This window comes from Stigmatopora argus, chromosome 7, assembly GCF_051989625.1.
Source record: "Stigmatopora argus isolate UIUO_Sarg chromosome 7, RoL_Sarg_1.0, whole genome shotgun sequence".
Lineage (NCBI taxonomy): Eukaryota > Metazoa > Chordata > Actinopteri > Syngnathiformes > Syngnathidae > Stigmatopora > Stigmatopora argus.
Genome location: NC_135393.1, coordinates 2,147,625 through 2,171,457, shown reverse-complemented (window position 1 = coordinate 2,171,457; position 23,833 = coordinate 2,147,625). Strand labels below are relative to the sequence as shown.

At 40.4% G+C, this 23,833-nt stretch overlaps 1 protein-coding gene and 1 pseudogene across 3 annotated transcripts in view; one reads left to right on the top strand and one right to left on the bottom strand.

The window, feature by feature from the left end:
• The first annotated feature begins 3,874 nt into the window (after nucleotides 1-3,874).
• The window catches only part of smc3 (structural maintenance of chromosomes 3), a 116,705-nt gene continuing 96,746 nt past the window's right edge, over nucleotides 3,875-23,833 (top strand). The window contains exons 1-3 of one of the 3 annotated variants that reach the window (XM_077606376.1): nucleotides 3,875-3,914; nucleotides 4,020-4,125; nucleotides 4,546-4,621. In XM_077606376.1, the coding sequence (XP_077462502.1) occupies nucleotides 4,111-4,125; nucleotides 4,546-4,621 (91 nt within the window). In that variant the 5' untranslated portion in view covers nucleotides 3,875-3,914; nucleotides 4,020-4,110. Of the gene's footprint in view, nucleotides 3,915-3,934; nucleotides 4,126-4,545; nucleotides 4,622-23,833 lie in introns of those variants that run through there. The other 2 variants (XM_077606374.1, XM_077606373.1) reach the window with 2 other exon arrangements.
• Nucleotides 5,882-23,500, bottom strand: LOC144077158 (general transcription factor II-I repeat domain-containing protein 2A-like; annotated as a pseudogene).

Below are 23,833 nucleotides of genomic sequence, written 5' to 3'. Positions count from 1 at the left end.
TATCTCTATCTCTATCTCTATCTCTATCTCTATCTCTATCTCTATCTCTATCTCTATCTCTATCTCTATCTCTATCTCTATCTCTATCTCTATCTCTATCTCTATCTCTATCTCTATCTCTATCTCTATCTCTATCTCTATCTCTATCTCTATCTCTATCTCTATCTCTATCTCTATCTCTATCTCTATCTCTATCTCTATCTCTATCTCTATCTCTATCTCTATCTCTATCTCTATCTCTATCTCTATCTCTATCTCTATCTCTATCTCTATCTCTATCTCTATCTCTATCTCTATCTCTATCTCTATCTCTATCTCTATCTCTATCTCTATCTCTATCTCTATCTCTATCTCTATCTCTATCTCTATCTCTATCTCTATCTCTATCTCTATCTCTATCTCTATCTCTATCTCTATCTCTATCTCTATCTCTATCTCTATCTCTATCTCTATCTCTATCTCTATCTCTATCTCTATCTCTATCTCTATCTCTATCTCTATCTCTATCTCTATCTCTATCTCTATCTCTATCTCTATCTCTATCTCTATCTCTATCTCTATCTCTATCTCTATCTCTATCTCTATCTCTATCTCTATCTCTATCTCTATCTCTATCTCTATCTCTATCTCTATCTCTATCTCTATCTCTATCTCTATCTCTATCTCTATCTCTATCTCTATCTCTATCTCTATCTCTATCTCTATCTCTATCTCTATCTCTATCTCTATCTCTATCTCTATCTCTATCTCTATCTCTATCTCTATCTCTATCTCTATCTCTATCTCTATCTCTATCTCTATCTCTATCTCTATCTCTATCTCTATCTCTATCTCTATCTCTATCTCTATCTCTATCTCTATCTCTATCTCTATCTCTATCTCTATCTCTATCTCTATCTCTATCTCTATCTCTATCTCTATCTCTAATCTCTATCTCTATCTCTATCTCTATCTCTATCTCTATCTCTATCTCTATCTCTATCTCTATCTCTATCTCTATCTCTATCTCTATCTCTATCTCTATCTCTATCTCTATCTCTATCTCTATCTCTATCTCTATCTCTATCTCTATCTCTATCTCTATCTCTATCTCTATCTCTATCTCTATCTCTATCTCTATCTCTATCTCTATCTCTATCTCTATCTCTATCTCTATCTCTATCTCTATCTCTATCTCTATCTCTATCTCTATCTCTATCTCTATCTCTATCTCTATCTCTATCTCTATCTCTATCTCTATCTCTATCTCTATCTCTATCTCTATCTCTATCTCTATCTCTATCTCTATCTCTATCTCTATCTCTATCTCTATCTCTATCTCTATCTCTATCTCTATCTCTATCTCTATCTCTATCTCTATCTCTATCTCTATCTCTATCTCTATCTCTATCTCTATCTCTATCTCTATCTCTATCTCTATCTCTATCTCTATCTCTATCTCTATCTCTATCTCTATCTCTATCTCTATCTCTATCTCTATCTCTATCTCTATCTCTATCTCTATCTCTATCTCTATCTCTATCTCTATCTCTATCTCTATCTCTATCTCTATCTCTATCTCTATCTCTATCTCTATCTCTATCTCTATCTCTATCTCTATCTCTATCTCTATCTCTATCTCTATCTCTATCTCTATCTCTATCTCTATCTCTATCTCTATCTCTATCTCTATCTCTATCTCTATCTCTATCTCTATCTCTATCTCTATCTCTATCTCTATCTCTATCTCTATCTCTATCTCTATCTCTATCTCTATCTCTATCTCTATCTCTATCTCTATCTCTATCTCTATCTCTATCTCTATCTCTATCTCTATCTCTATCTCTATCTCTATCTCTATCTCTATCTCTATCTCTATCTCTATCTCTATCTCTATCTCTATCTCTATCTCTATCTCTATCTCTATCTCTATCTCTATCTCTATCTCTATCTCTATCTCTATCTCTATCTCTATCTCTATCTCTATCTCTATCTCTATCTCTATCTCTATCTCTATCTCTATCTCTATCTCTATCTCTATCTCTATCTCTATCTCTATCTCTATCTCTATCTCTATCTCTATCTCTATCTCTATCTCTATCTCTATCTCTATCTCTATCTCTATCTCTATCTCTATCTCTATCTCTATCTCTATCTCTATCTCTATCTCTATCTCTATCTCTATCTCTATCTCTATCTCTATCTCTATCTCTATCTCTATCTCTATCTCTATCTCTATCTCTATCTCTATCTCTATCTCTATCTCTATCTCTATCTCTATCTCTATCTCTATCTCTATCTCTATCTCTATCTCTATCTCTATCTCTATCTCTATCTCTATCTCTATCTCTATCTCTATCTCTATCTCTATCTCTATCTCTATCTCTATCTCTATCTCTATCTCTATCTCTATCTCTATCTCTATCTCTATCTCTATCTCTATCTCTATCTCTATCTCTATCTCTTATCTCTATCTCTATCTCTATCTCTATCTCTATCTCTATCTCTATCTCTATCTCTATCTCTATCTCTATCTCTATCTCTATCTCTATCTCTATCTCTATCTCTATCTCTATCTCTATCTCTATCTCTATCTCTATCTCTATCTCTATCTCTATCTCTATCTCTATCTCTATCTCTATCTCTATCTCTATCTCTATCTCTATCTCTATCTCTATCTCTATCTCTATCTCTATCTCTATCTCTATCTCTATCTCTATCTCTATCTCTATCTCTATCTCTATCTCTATCTCTATCTCTATCTCTATCTCTATCTCTATCTCTATCTCTATCTCTATCTCTATCTCTATCTCTATCTCTATCTCTATCTCTATCTCTATCTCTATCTCTATCTCTATCTCTATCTCTATCTCTATCTCTATCTCTATCTCTATCTCTATCTCTATCTCTATCTCTATCTCTATCTCTATCTCTATCTCTATCTCTATCTCTATCTCTATCTCTATCTCTATCTCTATCTCTATCTCTATCTCTATCTCTATCTCTATCTCTATCTCTATCTCTATCTCTATCTCTATCTCTATCTCTATCTCTATCTCTATCTCTATCTCTATCTCTATCTCTATCTCTATCTCTATCTCTATCTCTATCTCTATCTCTATCTCTATCTCTATCTCTATCTCTATCTCTATCTCTATCTCTATCTCTATCTCTATCTCTATCTCTATCTCTATCTCTATCTCTATCTCTATCTCTATCTCTATCTCTATCTCTATCTCTATCTCTATCTCTATCTCTATCTCTATCTCTATCTCTATCTCTATCTCTATCTCTATCTCTATCTCTATCTCTATCTCTATCTCTATCTCTATCTCTATCTCTATCTCTATCTCTATCTCTATCTCTATCTCTATCTCTATCTCTATCTCTATCTCTATCTCTATCTCTATCTCTATCTCTATCTCTATCTCTATCTCTATATCTATATCTATATCTATATCTATATCTATATATATATATATATTTTACATAACATACCTGTCAACCTCTGCCGATAACTGCCCTTATAAATGATTATGATTCCCCTTACAAACCCCCAAAAAACAATAATCAAAATCATAATCATTTATAAGGGCAGTTATCGGCAGAGGTTGACAGGTATGCATACATACAGGTTCATTATTTTAAAATCCATTTAATACTTGAAATGACTGTAGTGGGTATGTTCTTTCACGCATTTGGCGCTCGAAAGCGACCGAACTGCTCTTTGGCATCATGACAAATGGAGATGGGATGAAACAGAAAAAGCAATCGTTTTAAAATTCGTCTATCAGACCAAATGATATGGTAACAGAATAAATTCCCGCATATTAGTTCAGGATACGGCCTTTTTTTAAATGTATTGGAGATTATCTGGACTTGTTTTCCGTTTTACCATTTGTATATTCATTGGTAACCCCAAATTTTACATTGTGGTATGTTCCAAATCATCCCGCCCCCGCCGCCATTTTCTATGTTTTCTGTCCACTGCAGACGAGCTAACCAATTTTGAATGCGAAAACTTTAATCTTAAATTCCAGAAAGTGTGTAGTTTTACTCACTTGCATTCTCCACGTGGAGCCTGTCGGTTTCCTCCTGGTTTGGACTAGAAGGCACCTGAAATTGACGAAAATGTACATCAAACAGGTAAGCTAGCGGCTGAAGAGTGGTTGTGTCGCTTTCTCTTACTGGGCCGAATGGGCTTGCACTATCACTTGGTTGAATGAAAGCCAGTTGGAATTTGTAATTTTACATCCTTGTTTTCATTAAGTATTGAAATTGAGACGGGTTGAATTCAACTTGTTATCAAAAGGCAGCACGCTGAAGTTAACCAGAATGCCATCGAAAAGTGTTTCTTGAAATGGCCGACCCCCTTTTGAAGATCCACGGGCAAAGATAGCTATATATATATATATATAAATATCGCAAGACAATCACCGCAACCCTCTCCCAAGTAAATCTTATACGTGGCTTCCATCATTGTGAGCTGGCACGTTTTAACTTTAATCTACATACCATTTTATGCTTCTTCTTAAAAGTGCATTGACACTTCTGTCTTATGTGCAGGTAATCATCCAAGGGTTCCGAAGTTATAGAGACCAGACCGTGGTAGATCCGTTCAGTCCCAAGCACAATGTCATCGGTGAGTATTTGATGCGCCATCCTCTGTACAGTGGTACCTCGAGATACGAGCTTAATGCGTTCCGGGACTGAGCTCGTATGTCGATTTACTCGTAACTCAAAAGAATGTTTCCATAGAAATGAACTAAAAACAAATTAATTCGTTCCAACCCTCTGAAAAAACACCAAAAACAGGATATTGGATTGGAATTTATTTTATTTGTTCTAATTCGCCATGTATTTATAAAGTAACAAATAACTAGTGGTTTTATAGTACTAAAATGTGTTTCATAGTACTAAAATTACACAGATTTCGCAGAGGAGAGTGAGAGATGGACAGAGAGAGAGGGAGAGAGAAAGACTTTTTGCATGGCAACGCGCTCATAAAATAACAGATTTAAATGAACTTGGATTACAATGCAGACACTCAAAAGTAATTTTAATCTAACTTTACACTAAACTTAATTCTAATTTTGTTTTAAATTTTTATACCTTCTCCTGGGTTGGCTCTATTTGCCCCGCCTCCACTCTGACTTTCAGATGCAACCTATCGAGGGTTGTTTGCTTTTGTCTTCCCTTCAAAATATTCCGAAAATGATGCACACAAATGTCCTCACAATAGGATAACGCACGGCCACTTGCTAACTTGCCCGGGAAGTACTACTCCTCTCGTATTAGTGAACAAGCTCCGCCATTCGCACTGACTAACGGGAAAAAACACTGAAAAAATGCAACGCTCAGTGCTCGTAGAGACATTACACGAGGGAGTTGCAATGGGAAAGACAGTGTCCATAATGTTCTTATGAGCAGCCTCTCGCGTCCGCTGTATGCTCGTATATCAAAATTTGTCTCGTATCTCAAGATAAGGATTTGCTTGAAATTTTACTCGTATCAAGTTAAATATTTGCTCGAAATTTTACTCGTATCAAATTGCTCGCATGTCGGGGCACTCGTATATCGAGGTATTACTGTATTATGCTCTTATAGTGGTCACTGAGGCGTCACAAACGTTTGTTATTAATTACTTAATCACCCATGGTGATTGAGTCGACTGTTGTACAATAAGCCAAGGGTGCCCTAAATTATTCCCTTAGTAATGTTGGGCAAGTGTAAATTTACCTCACATATGGACATTTCAAATTGCATCATTTTAAAGCACGGAAAGTTCTGTTGTCCTTCAGACAAAACAGTGACAGCAAGTCAGCCGGTGGAGCGGAATGATATTTGATCAGCGCGCACTGTTTATTTTGAGAATGTGGGCATCACGGAGACACTTTCAATTTTATTGGGAATAGTGTTGTTGGTCTCCTTTTTTAGCCAGCGCATCAAAGTCTGGATTTAGTTTTGTTGTGGCGATTCTCAGAATGGATCTGAGGTGTTGGTCTGTTAACTTGGATCTGTGGCTGACTTTGTTGATGTTCATGATGCTGAAGGTCTGTTCACACACGTAGGTCGAGCTGAACAACGCCAGCATCTTCTGCGCCCCCCACCGCAGCCATGGAAACGCTGCTTTGTTGAGTGAAGCATAGAAGTCAATGAGTTTTAGAGAGTTGAACTTCTCTTTTAAGACAGGGTCAGACTGCAGATCGATCAGTTCGAGCTGCAGCTCTTCTGGGGCAGTTTCGGGGTCTTGTGACAGAGAACAGGCCACCAATTGAAGTGACATGTACATTTTGTGGAAATCCGAGAACTGACGGCAGAATTCTCCGTGCAGTACATCCAGTAACTCACTGTATTTCTTTACTTTTGCTCCGGCCTCTTCCAGTGTGGCTAATGTAGGAAAATGAGTGAATGCCTTGTTCAAATAAAGCCATCTTGGATTTGAAGGCTTTCACGTTTGTGTACGTCTTGCACAAACAGATCATTCCCCTGCAGTTTCGTGTTGAGCCCATTCAAGTGTGAAAACACGTCCGTAGCAAACGCAAAATCACAAATCCAGCTCTTGTTGCTCAGCTCAGGAAATTCATCAGCCTTCCCCAGTTGCTCCAAAAACACGCCAATCTCCTCTTTGAGCTTGCACACGCGTTGAAAGACTTTGCCCAAACTCAACCAGCGCACATGGGAGTGATAAAGCAGGTAATAGTAATCCACATAAATTTCCTCCTGGAACGCAATAAACTGACGGTGCTGAAGTCCCCTTGCGCGTATGAAGTTGACAAGTTTCACGACAGGATTCACAACATGATTCAGCTGTAATACCGATTTACATAGAGATTCCTGGTGGATGATGCAGTGGAGGAAAATGACATCCTGGTCAGGGTTTTCATCATTCACTCTATTCTGGATTCTCCTCACCAGGCCAACGTTTTTCCACGTTAAATTCGGGGATCCATCTGGGGTGACATTGACAAGCTTACTCCAAGGAAACTTCACATTTTCGATTACAGCAGACACCCGGTCAAAAAGTCCTCTCCCCGTGTTTGTCCTTTCAGAGACTCCATTGTCAAAAACTCCTCTGTTATTTCAAAATTGTCATTGAAACCTCAGATAAAACTGAGGAGCTGAGCAGTGTCTTTGACATCATTGCTTTCATCCAGCGCTAAAGAATACAACGTGAATGACCATCTTTTTGTTCAGGATCCTCTTGATATCTTCATCTATTAGTTCCACACGCCGAGTCCGCCGTGATAAACGGATTTTTCAAATTTGTCTTTTGTCTCCGGCCACAAAATGCCAGCGGTCTCCACCATACATTCTTTTAAAAACTTGCCCTCAGACATTGTTTTGCTGGTCTTTGCTATTTTGAATGAAAGAATAAAACTGGCCTTGGTACTTGTCTCTTGAATGGCAGTCTGACGATGAAAACAACTTTGTTGAGCCTTTAAATTACCTGCCAACTTCTGAGCGGCAGCTTCCCTTTCTTTGGTTGACAACTTGCCAGCATAGTTGGCATGCTTTGTAGCAAAGTGCCGGCTAATATTATACTCATTGAAAACCGCAACAGTTTCTTGGCATAATTGGCAAAAGGCAGATGATGGGTGTTCAGTGATAAAAAATGGCCAAAAACTGAATTGCAGGGAAAATAAAAATTAAGGTTTATTAATGTAATATTATCACATAACTAGTGGTTTAATATTACTAAAATGTGTTTAATAGAACTGAAATTAGACAGATTTCGCAGAGGGTAGAGAGAGGGACATAGAGGCGGGGGGGGAGACTTTTTGCTCCGGTGAATCGTAATATAACATAAACAAATTTAAATGAACTTGGATTACGATGCAGACACACTCAAAAATAAGTTTAATCTAACCTTACACTAAACTTAATCCTAATTTTGTTTTACATTTTTATACCATTCTTCCGGCCGGGTTGGCTCTATTTGCCCCGCCTCCAACCTGACTTTTAGTATCGATGGGCTGTTTGCTGTTATTCCCTTCAAAATATTCAAAAAATGATGCACACAAATGTCCTCACAGTAGGATAACGCACGACCACTTGCCAACGAGAAGTACAGACGCTCCCCTACTTACGAACATTCAACTTACGAACAACGGTACATACGAACATGTCTGCAAATTGCGTTTAAGTCCAAAAATGTTCGCAAGTCCAATTTTGTATTTCGCGTCTTTTTGGAGTAGTACTTCTTTCCGCCGCTAATACCGACGCCTGGCGCTGTGAGAGCTCAGCTCACCCAGCATCTACCTTCTTCTTCGTTGCAATGCGGAAGTGCGTGAATGTATCTCCAGTGTGCAAAGAACCTTTTTCATTTGTATCATTAAATATCTCATGCATCCAATATTGAATATGGTTGGTAAAAAGCTAAAGGCTTCTATTGAGGGAGTTGCAAGGAAGAGGCAAGCCATTTCATTTGAAACGAGTGGCAATAATAACGAAGCTTGATGCGCGTGAGAGTGGTGAGCATTTCACGGGCATTGAATCGTTCGACCGTCAGTACCATTTATAAACAGAAAGATCGAGCAGCAGGACCCAAATATTGAACGTTGCACAAAGTTTGCAAATCAATTGAATGATGCCATACAGTTCTACCGCATCATTTATGATGAAAAAAAGAAGAAAACTGTGCAATCGTCATTAGGTCGCTTCTTTTGGCCAGTTTCTAATACATACATCTCTCTCTCTCTCTACAGTACTGTACATATTCTCTCCATTTTATTAAATGTTTTTTTTTCAGTACAAACCAATGCGTGTTACTTATACAAGCCTTAAACATACAAATGCACTTATATAAACCTTCAATATACTTATATTGGCCTTAAACATAAATTATAATACAAAATATAGCACTGAATCAACTTACAAACAAATTCAACTTATGAACAATCGCTCGGAACCAATTGCGTTCGTAAGTAGGGGAGCGTCTGTAGTCTTGAATTAGCGATCGCTCCGCCAACAGGAGCTAACAGGCTAGGGGGGGAAAAACACTGAAAAAAATGCAACGCTCCGCCCAGTGCTCGCAGAGACATTACAAAGAGGGATTTGCTACCAGAGATATTACACGAGGAGTTGCGGAGCCAGTGCCCCTGATGTTCTTATGAGCAGCCAACGAGAAGTAATATATACCTCGTACAGTGGTACCTCGACATACGATCTTGATCCGTTCCGGGACTGAGATCGTATGTCGAGCTTTTCGTAACTTGAGCGAACGTTTCCCATGGAAATGAACTAAAAACAAATTAATTTGTTCCAACCCTCTGAAAAAACACCAAAAACAGGATATTGGATTGGAAAAACATTTTTATTTGTTCTAATTTGCCATATATTGACCTAGTAACAAATAACGAGTGGTTTAATAGTACAGACGCTCCCCTACTTACGAACAACGGTACATACGAACATGTCTGCAAATTGCGTTTAAGTCGAAAAATGATCGTAAGTCCAATTTTGTATTTTTTTCCGAGTAGTGCTTCTTTCCGCCGCTAATACGCCTGGCGCTGTGAGGGCTCAGCTCACCCAGCATCTACCTTCTTCGTTGCAATGCGGAAGTACGTGAACGTATCTCCAGTGGGCAAAGAACCTTTTTCATTTGTATCATTAAATATCTTGTGCATCCATTATTGAATATGGTTGGTAAAAAGCGAAATGCTTCTATTGAGGGAGTTGCAAGGAAGACGCAAGCCATTTCATTTGAAACGAGTGGCAATAATAACGAAGCTTGATGCGCGTGAGAGTGGTGAGCGTTTCACGGGCATACAACTTGAATCGTTCGACCATCAGTACCATTTATAAACAGAAAGATCGAGCAGCAGGACCCAAATATTGAACGTTGCACAAAGTTTGCAAATCAATTGAATGATACCATACAGTGCTACCGCATCATTTATGACAGTGGTTCCCAAACTGGGGGGCGCGCCCACTTAGGGAGGCGTAAAGAGAATTCAAGGGGGGCGTGAAGTCATCTGCTAAAAAAAATGTTTAAATAGATTATAAGAATAATAAAATCAAAGAACAAATATCTGCCATTAAATACATGCAAAATATGATTATAGCAGTCACTCCAACGGTCCAACCCGTTTTCTATTAACAGAGATATGTTTTCCTGAACAATGCTAAGAAATAAATGCAATAAAATAAAATAAGTTCACATGAGCAAAAGAGGAAGTGGGAGGGGGGGGGGGGGCGTGCAGGTCTACTGGAAGCAAGAAGGGGGGCGTCAGGTAAGATAGTTTGGGAACCACTGATTTATGATGAAAAAAAGAAAACTGTGCAATCGTCGTTAGATCGCTTCTTTCGGCCAGTTTCTAATACATAAATCTCTCTCTCTATATACAGTACTGTACATATTCTCTCCATTTTATTAAATGTTTTTTTCAGTACAAACCAATGCGTGGTACTTATACAAGCCTTAAACATACAAATGCGCTTATATAAACCTTCAATATACTTATATAGGCCTTAAACATAAATTATAATACAAAATATAGCACTGAATCAACTTACAAACAAATTCAACTTATGAACAATCGCTCGGAACCTAACTCGTTCGTAAGTAGGGGAGCGTCTACTAAAATGTGTTTAATATAACTAAAATTGGGCGGACTTCGTGGAGGTTACAGAGAGGGACAGAAAGAGAGGGGAGGGGGAGGGGTATCTTTCCACGATAACGCACTCGTAACAGAACAAAGACATTTAAATTACCTTGGATTAATATATACAGACACTCAAACATATGTTTAATGTAACTTTACACAAAACTGAATTCTAATTTTGTTTTAATCTTTTTTACCTTTGTAACGGGTTGACTCCACCCGGACGTTCAGCTGGAGTCTTCAAAACGAACGCATCAAGAGTTGTTTGTTTTTGCCTTCCCTTCAAAATATTTCGAAAATGACGCGCACAAATGTCATCAGAATACGATAACGCGTGACCACTTGCCAGCTTGTCAGGGTGCCTCTTTTCTACAAAATCCGAAAACTCTTGCCACTTCGCAAGCATGTCTTTGATATCTTTTGTAGCCAGGGCCCCGCCTCTTCCACCGCCTCCTCGCTACTGAGTTCCGGCAACAAATGTTCACTCTCCTGGAGCTCGATTAAATCCTGTGTCATGAGTTCTTCGTGGTGCTCGGCGATTAGGTCATTCACATCTGCCTCGTTAACCTCCAGCCCCAAGGAATTTCCAAGCGACATGATATCATCCATTACAACGAGTTCATCATGTGCAGCCCAGTGCTCGTAGATATATTTTATACACGAAAGAGACGCAAAAAAGACAGTGCCATGGCCACATGGCTTGGTCGCATCTCAAAATTTTGATCGTATCTCGAGCATGTCGTAGGTAGAGCTGATCGTAGGTCGAGGTACCACTGTATTAGCGATCGCTCCGGCATTTGCGCTGAGTGACGGAAAAAAAAACACTGAAAGAAATGCAACACCCCGCCCAGTGCTCGTAGATATCTGTTATACACAAAAGAGATGCGGAAAAAAAACAGTGCGGTAAAATGATAAACAGCCTCTCATGTCTTGGCCACCTGGCTTTCTCGTATCTCGAATTTTTTCTCGTATCTAGAGATAATTATTTGCTCGAAATTTTACTCTTATATCGAAATGCTCGTATGTCGGGGTGCTCGTATGTCGAAGTACCACTGTATAATGTTTTTTCACATTAATTGAAATGTTTTTGCGGGGGGTTTGCTGGAGCCTAACCCAGCTGACTTCAGGCGAAAGGCAGACTACACCCTAGACTGGTCGCCAGGGACAAACAACCATACACACTCACAATCATACCAGTGGGAATCGAGCCTGCGCCTGCCCACACCGAAGTAATGCGAGTGAACCTCTACACCACGAGGCGGCTATTTAACTACATTAATGAACACCAAACATTAACATTTTATGATTTATTTGGAATTTCATTTCATTACTCGCTACTAGTTCTTACTTGCTTGGATTTAACGTCCCCTTGTGCAGTGGCGGTTGACGGACATTTTGAAGAAAAAAACTATTCAAAGAAGATTGCCTTTTAATAATGTTTCTATAGTGCAACAAACAAACGTCAAAATGGGCGATCACATGACCCATGAAGACTTTGGTTATGCGTTTTTTTGACATGAAGACTTTGGGGATGCGTTTTTTTCGACAAAGACAAAGTTCCTGAAATTTCGCCAGCATTTCTTTTATTTTCGCTGTGGGAATGGTCGCTGCTCCCTTCTCCTCCGCCTTCTCGTTATATTGCTTCTGGATTGCCGAGTTCGATTTTATGCTCCTCGCTGACGACTTCTTTTCATTCCCACTGATAATTATCTCGGGAGGCATGATGATAAAAACAGAAGCAGCTGCTTTATCCACAGTTGGAAAATTTCAACAACAAAAAACACAGTCAGAACTCTATGACGACGAACGGCAGTTAAGAGTACAGAAGAGAATCTTGAAACATGGATTGTGGTTGTTGTGAGATAGCCAATGAAAGCCCTGGAGAGTGTAGCGAGGTTATAAAGTGAGAATAAATGCATCTGTCACAATTTAAGAATAAAATAATGGATATACAGGAAATGCATTTAATTTGCGGGGGATTTCGCATCTTGGGTCTTTTTCGTATCTCATGGCACTCATTTGCTTTTGTACCTAGAGACATTCGTAAGTAGAGGTATGGCTGTATTTCCTAAGTAGAGGTACCACTTTATTTTTTTCCTCTTATTCCTTTCTATATCAGAATTCCATATTTTAACACCTGTTAGGTGCATCGGTTTAAAGGGCGCTGTTTCAGTTGCGGGTGGAATTTCTGGATTTTGCCCACACAACAGGGTACTCTGGGTCAATGGGCACAACATATGGTAATGCTAGGCTGAAACATATGCTATCATGAAGGCAAGCATATGTTTTAAAAAGGCAACGGGAGCAAAACTGAGTTTGATTGTGTTTTATTAATGTAATGTGTATTGTGGTAATAGAAGTCAAACCATGCTAATATCTACATCTTATCTTCTGTATACAATATAATTTGGCCAAGTGGGTAGAGTTCGCCATCCATCACACTGGTTCCGTAATAGTAATACCAGTTTTGGCGAAAGCTCAAACTACAGTGCTCACCGACACTTAAAGCCCAGGAATCCAAAATCTATTCCAAATTGTCAAGTAATTCGTGCAACGCAGGCTGCCTGTCTTTCTTTGTACAACAATGTTTGCCATCCAACATCCATTGCTCCCAAGCTTTTCACATCTTTGCTTCTTCCGGCTGCCATGTTCGATCCATGGTTTGAGTTCATCTTCCAAGCTTTCAAATCTGCATCATGTTGTCAGGGCTTTCCTCTACAGTCTACACAGTAATCCCTCGAATATTGCGGTTAATGTAGACCAGACATGGCCGCGAAAAACCATGAAGTAGGATCACCCCTATTATCAGTACCATACTACATGTTTTCACGCCTGTACAAATATTCAAGTACACAAGTAACAATGATCAGGAAGTGTATTTATTCAATATTAGTTTTTGCATATGAAGACTGTAATGTAATTACAGACGCTCCCCTACTTACGAACATTCAACTTACGAACAACGGTACATACGAACATGTCTGCAAATTGCGTTTAAGTCCAAAAATGTTCGCAAGTCCAATTTTGTATTTCGCGTCTTTTTCAGAGTAGTACTTCTTTCCGCCGCTAATACCGACGCCTGGCGCTGTGAGAGCTCAGCTCACCCAGCATCTACCTTCTTCGTTGCAATGCGGAAGTGCGTGACTGTATCTCCAGTGTGCAAATAACCTTTTTCATTTGTATCATTAAATATCTCATGCATCCAATATTGAATATGGTTGGTAAAAAGCTAAAGGCTTCTATTGAGGGAGTTGCAAGGAAGAGGCAAGCCATTTCATTTGAAACGAGTGGCAATAATAACGAAGCTTGATGCGCGTCAGAAAGTGGTGAGCGTTGCACATTCAGTACCATTTATAAACAGAAAGATCGAGCAGCAGGACCCAAATATTGAACGTTGCACAAAGTTTGCAAATCAATTGAATGATGCCATACAGTGCTACTGCATCATTTATGATGAAAAAAAGAAGAAAACTGTGCAATCGTCATTAGGTCGCTTCTTTTGGCCAGTTTCTAATACATAAATCTATCTCTCTCTCTACAGTACTGTACATATTCTCTCCATTTTATTAAATGTTTTTTTTTTCAGTACAAACCAATGCGTGTTACTTATACAAGCCTTAAACATACAAATGCACTTATATAAACCTTCAATATACTTATATAGGCCTTAAACATAAATTATAATACAAAATATAGCACTAAATCAACTTACAAACAAATTCAACTTATGAACAATCGCTCGGAACCAATTGCGTTCGTAAGTTGAGGAGTGTCTGTATATCTAAATCTCATCTCTTTCTGAACCGCTGCATCCTCATTGGGGTCGTGGGGGGTGCTGGAGCCTATCCCAGCTGACTCCGGGCCAGAGGTGGGGTACAGCCTGAATTGGTGGCCAGCCGACCGATCGCAGGGCACAAGGAGACGGACAACCATGCACACTCAAACCCATACCTTGGGGCATTTCAGAGTGTCCAATCAGCCAACCATACATGTTTTTGGAATGTGGGAAGAAACCAGAGTACCTGGAAGAAGCCCGAGGAGAACATGCAAACTCCACTCAGATGGACATGACCAGGATTTAAACCCAGGGCCCCAGAGCTGTGAGGCCGACTCGTGCCACCGGGCCGCATTATATCTAAATGTAATCTATAAATAAAATAAATAAATACTTTAAGAACTGTACTCACAGTGAAAATAGGTCCTCAATTACATTCGTACCTCTACTTACAAAATTAATTGGTTCCAGAACTTTTTTCGTAACTTGAAAATTTTGTAATTAGAGCAGTACTTTATATATAAGTTCTCTAATTCGTTCCATGGTCCTCACACAACTATCAACTAAACCCTTTAAAATTGATCAGTGTCCCAATTTTGTATGAAAGTTGTGAGGAAACACACACAAATGTGAAAATGATAAGAAAATGATTTATTAATGTCTTTAAAATGTATAACAAACATACAAAATCTATCCGTGTTGAAATGTAGGGGAACAAGAGGAAGCTAAAGGTATGCTACAGAGAGATAGCACACAACCACTGTCTTGTTTTGTCACAGATATTCTGACGGTGTTTTTTTGGTGGATGTGTGTGTGTTTGCTTTTCGCCTTGTGTCTCGCTCCTGCCGCCGTGGAGCAAGGGATGCCTGGAGAGTCCGGGACAGAAGAGGCGAAAAGCAAACATGCATGCGCACGGCCACAACCACACACCCACACCCCACCAAAAAAACACCGTCAGAACTCTGACGGCGATCGGCGGTCAAAACTACGTGAGAGAATCTTGATGGATGGATAGTGGTTGTTGTGAGACAGCCAATGAGAGCCCAGCAGAGTGTAGCGAGGTTCTAAAGTGAGAATCAATACATCCACAGAGCTACCAAATACTAAGAATCAAATTACGAAATCGGAATTTTCTATGAAAACTACGAAAATAAATAAACTCAAGCAATGTCTGATGCAATCGGTGTTTCGAAACGTTACGTTTGCTTTTAATAACTTTTTCAGTTCGCCGATTGAGGATGGCACAAGTCGAAACTAAATGGATGTGACATCCGTTTAGGTCACGTGGATGGAGTTTCGATAGATTTTTGAAGCAGCATAGACATACCGCAGCCATGGCTTCCAAGCGAAGACGAGAGAACTGTGATACTGATATTTTGCCATCGAAAAAAAATACAACAAACTGCGTCCTGCAAAAGTTCAAGACGGAATACTGTATTACAGTTGTGTAGATTGGATTGGATAACTTTATTCATCCCGTATTTGGGAAATTTCATTGTCACAGTAGCACCAATTGTGCAAGTTCTCCTACTTGAAAAGATTAGAGAGGCGTGTATTTGTCAACATGGGTAAACCTCAACCATGAGGCACTCAAATAGTGCAAAACGTCAGACGGAGTGTAAAGATTGAAGCGGAGTTGTGTGGGGACGCAAACTTGAAGGTCCTGAAATACGTTCCCACGAGGTGGCTTTCAATGAAGCAATGTATTGACCTCGTCTTTGTATTGGGGAAGTCTTTAAAGTCATTGTTTTGAGGAGAAGAAGAAATCACCACATCACAACAGCAGACCAGCCAGAGCATACAGGTTTCTCTGTAGCCAAACTGCTTTCTGCTACGTGCTTTTTCTGAGCTCTATACTGGAATTATTCACAACCTTAAACATGACACTACCATCAGAAGCACCCCTAATCCACAAGCTCAGAAGACTGATGAAACACTTCTACCTGAAACTAATTGTGAAGTTCATGAAAACTTGCTTTGCGTGGCAAAGACGTGTTGGAAGTAAAGTGGATTATGAGAAGATTAGTATTCCTTTTGAGAAAAATATGAACTTTATATTGGTGAGAACTTTCGTCAGAAAGAGCAAGAAATGCCTGAAAAAAAAGTGACCGCCATCTGCATGTGTGAGAAAATTTTATAAAACTGCAGTGAAATACAGTTGTGGTTAAAAGTTTACATACACTTGTGAAGAACATGGCTCTCTTGAGTTTCCAGTTATTTCTACAACTCAGATTTTTCTTTGATGGAGTGATTGGAACAGAGACTTCTTTGTCACAAAAACATTCATAAAGTTTGGTTCTTTTATGACTTTATTATGGGTGAACACAAAAAAGTGATCAAATCTGCTGGGTCAAAAATATACATAGAGCAGCGCTAATATTTGGTAACATGTCCCTTGGCCATTTTCACTTCAATTAGGCGCTTTTGGTAGCCATCCGCAAGCTTCTGGTTGAATATTTGACCACTCCTCTCGACAGAATTGGTGCAGTTCAGTTAAATGTGATGGCTTTCTGACATGGACTTGTTTCTTCAGCATTGTCCACAAGTTCTCAATGGTGTTTAAGTTAGGACTTTGTGAAGGCCATTTGAAAACCTTAATTCTAGCCTGATTTAGCCATTCCATTACCACTTTTGATGTGTTTGGGGTCATTGTCCTGTTGGAACACCCAACTGCGCCCAAGAACCAATCTTCGGCTGATGACTTTTTAGGTTATTTTGAAAAAATTGAAGGTAATCCTTCTTCATTATCCCATTTACTCTCTGTAAAGCACCAGTTCCATTAGCAGTAAAACAGCCCCACAGCATAATACTACCACCACCATGCTTGACAGTAGGCATGGTGTACTTGGGGTTAAAGGCCTCACCTTTTCTCCCCCAAACATATTGCTGGGCGTTGTGTCCAAACAGCTCGATTTTTGTTTCGTCTGACCACAGAACTTTCCTCCAGTAGGCCTTAGCTTTGTCCATGTGATCAGCAGCAAACTTCAGTCGAGCCTTAAGGTGCCGCTTTTGGAGCAAGGGCTTCCTTCTTGCACGGCAGCCTCTCAGTCCATGGAGATGCAAAACACGCTTGACTGTGTACACCAGGGGTCGGGAACCTTTTTGACTCAGAGAGCCAGGAAAGCAAAAAAAATGAAAATTTATTTCGGTGAGAGCCATATAATATTTTTAAAAGTGAATTCAACTAAATGTCAGTATAATAAGCCTCTGAATGTATTCTTTTAAATAATGTTGTTATAACACTCAACATTAATGCGACTTCTGGTGCTGCATGGATTTGCTGATGTTTGTAGTTGGGTTGGTACTTGGTGAGGTTAAGCTTCATGCAAGCGTTGAGGCTTTCATCCGATAAACGTGTCGTATGTTGGACTTGATGTTTTTAAGATGTGAGAATGACTGCTCACATGCATACGTAGATCCAAACATGGTCAATACAGCAATACTCACACGCTGCAGTGTGTGGTATGTGACAGGAAGCGCGTTCCAAGTTTTGAGAATCGGATGGTCTTCGGGTTGGAGTTTTTTCATTTCTGTCCACATGTGCTTGCTCGCCAACTCCGCTTTCTGTCGTGTGATTCTTTCCAAATCTTTATTCAGTGACTTGAACTTATTCACCCACATGTCTGAGGCCTTCAGGTCAGCCACTTCTGCTTCAAAATCTCTGACGGAGACACCAGGGTTGTAATTCAGGTTGGCTGTGTTCAGTGAACACTCGTTTGGATGGGTGATGAACTTAAAAAGACTAGTGTGCTCACGAAATTCTCCAAAGCGTGCTTTGAAGTACTGTAGGAGACTGGATGTGCAGCCAGCTAACTGGTGGAGATCAAGGTTTTGAATGGGCTCACTTGCTGTGCATGCATCTTTAAATTGGCTCAGTTTTTCAAAATGTAGTAAACGACCTGTTTCAAGATCCGTGATGAAAAGCTCCAGCTTGTTTTCAAAAGCAAATACAGCTTGTTGAAGGGATAACACTGTATTTCCAACGCCTTGCATTTTCACGTTGAGTTGGTTCAGATGTTCAGTCAGATCTACGAGATAGTAAAACTTGAGGAGCCACTCGGTGTCGGCTAGCTAAGGATGCCCGATGCCTTTCATTTCAAGGAAAGTCCGGATTTCGTTCAGGCAAGCCGCAAAACGGCGAAGCACCTTCCCTCTTGACAACCAACGCACATTGCTGTGCAAAAGCAGACCAGGATAGTTATTTTCAACTTCATCCAGCAGTGTTTTAAACTGGCGATCATTTAAGGCTCGGGCAACAATAAAGTTGATCACACGAATGACCAGCGACATCACTTCGCCAAACTGCCTGTCACACATCTGAGCACAAAGTGCCTCCTGGTGTATAATGCAATGGAAACTTAGGATGGGTCTATTGTCATGTTCACGGAGAAGTGCCACAAATCCTTTGTTTTTCACCACCATACACGGAGCACCATCAGTACACACTGCGAAGTTTATCTATAGGTAGACTTTTTTCTTGAGCAAACTCCATGAAAGACTTCAATAAATCCTCACCTTTTGTGAACCCTTTTAATGGCAGAACAGCAAGACTTTCTTCGCGTAGTGTCACCAACAGCATATCTTGCAATCACGCTGAAGTGCGACAAATGGCTCACGTCTGTTGACTCATCCAAAGCCAGAGAAAAGAACGGCGCTGCATTTATGTCCTTCACTTGCGTTTCCTCCACTTTGTTTGCCATCACGATGGTACGATCATGAACAGTTCTTGCCGACAGAGGCATGTCTTGTATCCGTTTGATTATCTTGTCTTTGTTCGGAAGATCATCAAAAAGTTCATTGGCTACATACAGCATGAACGTTTTAGCATACTCGCCATCTGTGAATGGTTTCCCGTTCCTCACTATTGCTAAAGAACCAGCAAAGCTAGCCGAATTATAGTCACCTTGCCGCGTCCATGCGCGGAGTTGCTGCTGGCTAGCTTGCACCCTGCTCAGAAGCTCTTGGCACGCTTTCTTTCGGGTATCTCCCGCAGGGTATTTTGATGCAAAGGTGGCGTGGCCCGTGTCGAAGTGCCGCTGTACATTTGACCGTTTTAACGATGTAATTTTGTCATTGCAAATTAGACACACTGCAGAACCCGCTCTCTCCACAAAAGCGAATTCTTCGGTCCATTCAGCCTGAAATGTACGATACTTGTCGTCTTATTTTTTTCGCCTTCTACTTCGTCGAAGGGTTAATTTTGAGCTAATGACCGAGACTGATTCAAAGGGCGGAGTTTACCCGTTTTACCCAGCAACGGCAAACGTAGGCCAGTATCATCCAATTAAAATAATTGACAATTGCTCCTGCAGCCCTGAACAGGAAATGCGCAGTGAAAAATCGATGGATGGATTAAAAGAAGTGAGAATATTTTGTTTTGTCTGCGAGCCATATGCAATCATCAAAAGAGCCATATATGGCTCGCGAGCCATAGGTTCCCGACCCCTGGTGTACACTAACACCTGTGTTCTAGCAGCTTCTAATTCTTGGCAGATCTGCTTTTTGGTGATTCTCAGTTGAATCTTCACCCTCCTGACCAATTTTCTCTCAGCAGCAGGTGATAGCTTGCGTTTTCTTCCTGATCGTGGCAGTGACAAAACAGTGCCATGCACTTTATACTTACAAACAATTGTTTGCACTGTTGCTCTTGGGACCTGCAGCTGCTTTGAAATGGCTCCAAGTGACTTTCCTTACTTGTTCAAGTCAAGGATTCGCTTTTTCAGTTCCATGCTGAGCTCCTTTGACTTTCCCATTGTAGCGTTTGTGGGCGTTTTCCTCCAATGAGCCCTATTTAAATGGCCTCAGAAGTCACCAGCTGTAGTCACTCATAATCACTCACAAGAAGTTAAGAGGCCATGCTGTGAAGCTCCTTTCACTGACACAACTTTCTAAGTCACCAAAATTGCTAATTTGTGTTGCTGTATGTATATTTTTGACCCAGCAGATTTGATCACTTTTTCTGTTAACCCATAATAAAGTCATAAAAGAACCAAACTTGATGAATGTTTTTTGTGACAAAGAAGTATCTGTTCCAATCAATCTATCAGAGAAAAATCAGAGTTGTAGAAATAACTGGAAACTCAAGAGAGGCATGACATTATGTTCTATAGTCCAAGGTGGGAGAGTTTGTCAGCCAGAATGTCCGGTATTATAGTGTTGAAGGCTGAGCTATAGTCCATGAAAAGCATCCTCACGTAGTTCCCATGGTGCTCCAGGTGGCTCAGTGCTGTGTGTAGAGGTACGGCAATGGCGTCCTCAGTGGACCTGTATGCTCTAAAAGCAAACTGGTGAGGGTCAACTGAGGTAGGGATTTTATCCCTGATGTGGCAGGCGAACAACTTTTCAAAGCACTTCATCATCACAGGTGTAAGTGCAACAAGCCTATAATCATTCAGGCTGTCAATGGTTGGCTTTTTAGGGACAGGAATAATGGTGGCAGATTTCAGGCAGGATGGGATGATGGATGGTTGCAGGAAACAATTGAAAATCTTTGTGAAAACCCCAGTCAGCTGGTCAGCACTGTCTCACTTCATGTTCCTGAAGATTCAGTGTACTGCTGCAGGGTGGTGGATGTGTTGATTTGTCCGTCTCAATGCAGGCAAAGAAACGGTTCAGTTCCTCTGCTAGTAAGGCATCTGCGTTAACAGACACATTATTGTCATTGTAATTGGTAACGTGTCGTATTCCCTGCCACATGTTCTCTTGGTTATTTTCTGTGAAGTGCTCCTCAATTTTTCCTGTATATGCTGCCTTGGCCTTTTTAATGCCTCTCTTCAGGTCTGCTCTGGCAGCGCTGTATTGTAACTTGTCTCCTGACCTGAAGGCGGTGTTACGGCATTTGATGAGTGCCTGTGTCTGACTGGTCATCCAGGGTTTTTGGTTAGGAAAAACCCGGATATGTTTATTAACAGTGACAGTGTCCATGCAGTTTTTGATGTAGGAAACTAGTGTCCGTGTAGTCCTGGAGGTTGTGGTGTTCAAAAAGTTCCCAAATGGTGCGGGAAAAACAGTCCTGCAGCTGAGAAAGGGCGTCCTCAGGCCATGTTTTTATTATCTTTATTTGTGGCCTTGTTAGCCTCCGGAGTGGGGTGTATGAAGGGGTGAGGGACAGGGAGAGATGGTCGAATCCAGCAAGGTGAGGGAAGGGTGTGGCTTTTTCGTAACCTGAAAATTTCGTACCGAGAGGCATTCGTAAGTAAAGGAATGACTAGTTCAATACGCCGAGTCACTAACCTGCGGGATAAGCTGTTTTTTTCAAATTTGTTCTAGCTCTCAGGACATAAAATACTTGCTGTCTCTACCATGCACTCTTTAAGAAACTCTCCTTTGGAAAAAGGCTTGCTGGCTTTTGCTAGTTTGAATGCCAGTAAATAACTTGTCTTCGTGCTTTCTCCTTGGATGAAAGTTGCTCGAATAATGATGTTTGCACGCTAGCCTGCAAGCTAGCAACCAACCTGTCAGCAGTAGCTGCACGTTCTTGTGGTGAAAGTGTGCTGGCGTAATTAGAATGCTCGGTGGAAAAGTGACGGCTGATGTGTTCTTTTAAAACTGCAACGGTTTCTTAGCAAATATGACATACAGCCCCAGACTAGATTTCAGTAAAAAAGTATTTAGGCGTCCATTACACACCCGGCACTCACTGTCGACTTTTCTTTTTTTCACATTGGTGCAGATGGGTTCTGATCTGATCAGTAGAAGAGCGGTAAATGGAAATGACGCTTTCAAGTCAGTGCGCCTACATTCCACCTGGTGTTGAAATGCTGTCATTACAATTCAAAATAAAATGAATGAAATCATTTACATCAAACCTTAAATATGTACCAGTGTTCCGTGCGCCAGATTAAAAAGAACAACGCGCCGGATCTGGCCCGTGGGTCGTAGTTTGCCCACCTAGGCTCTAGGCTGTTATGGTCCTGTAGAACCTGCCAGAGGGCAGTAGGTTGAAAAGATGGAAGCCGGGATGTGTGTTGTCTTTTATGATGTTCTTTGCCCTTGCTAGGCACTGGGATTTGTAAATGGTGTACAGGTGAAGTAGGGGGCAGTTGATGATCTTTTGGGTTGTGTTGATCATTTTTCTTGACTTTTCCTGTCGGCTTCTGTGCAGCTTGTGTGCCACACTGACACAGCATAGGTAAGCATGCTCTCAATGGCTGACCGGTAGAAGGTCACCAGCAGTTTGGTGTTTAGTTGCTCCTTCCTGAGTACTCTAAGTAAATGTAGCCTCTGCTGCGCCTTCTTGACGAGTGCTGTCGTGTTTGCTGCCCAAGTGATATCAGCAGAGATATGGACCCAAAGGAATTTGAAAGTCTCCACTCCGGAGCGGCCTTGTTCTGGCGGAAGTCAATTTGCTGGTATCTCAAATAATTTTTTCCCCATAAAAATGAACTAAATACAAATTAATTCATTCCCACCCTCTGAAAAAACACCAAAAACAGTATATTACAATGGAAAAACATCTATTTATTGGTTTTAATTCACCACCTACTCACAAAGTAACAAATACTTATCTAGTGGTTATGATCTTCAATACTAAAATGTGACATTACTCAGTACAGACATAGTGCGTGAACGAGAGAGAGGGAGATAAAGGACAGGAGATAGACTTGACGGACACGCTCGTAACATAACAAACTTTAAATTTAACTTAAATGAATTTAGATAACATATAAACACACTTAAAAATAAGTTTTAATCTTACGTTACACTAAATGTAAACCTTGTGCAATAAAGAAAGATGTTAATGTATTCCACCACGGCTTTCGAGGCGTAACTTCCTATCTCACCATTCCTCAGAACCGAATGTATCCCAGTTTGTTTTTTAAAATGATCGAACCAGCCACGACTCACTCTGAAGGGTTCAGCTGGTGTCAAAGAGTCCCTTTTTTCAGATGCCTTTCATGTCCTCGCAGATTCCGGTGGCTTTTTCGCATATTATCGACTCGGTCACCCTATCTTCCGCTCAGTGTTTATCTTTAATCCATATTAAAAGCAGGCTCTCTATCTCATGAATGTCATTGCGCAGCTTGGAAATTATGGTTTGTCCTTTGGAAGGCTTGATATCCATTATACCATCCTTTTGCCTAAGGATGGTACATATTGTTGAAACACTCCTCTCGTATTGGCGAGCCAGCTCAGTCATGTGTACACCACACTTGTTTTTCGATTATTTTGTGCTTAATATTGATTGTCGTCATTTGCTTTTTCTTTTCACTACCCTTCATTTCCTTTGAACCTGTTGTTTTTCCCTTAATTCTGCACTGATTAACGCAAAAAACACATACAAAAATGCAACCTGTACGCCGAATGCTCGTAGATATATTTACGAGGAGACGCGGCGAGAAAGATAGTGTGCTGTTGTCATAAGCAGCCTCTCGCATACCGCATTTACTCGCATATAAACCGCTTTTGTTGGACAAAAACTGATGACTGAATCGAGGCTACGGCTTATATGCGCATAAAAACACGACATGCA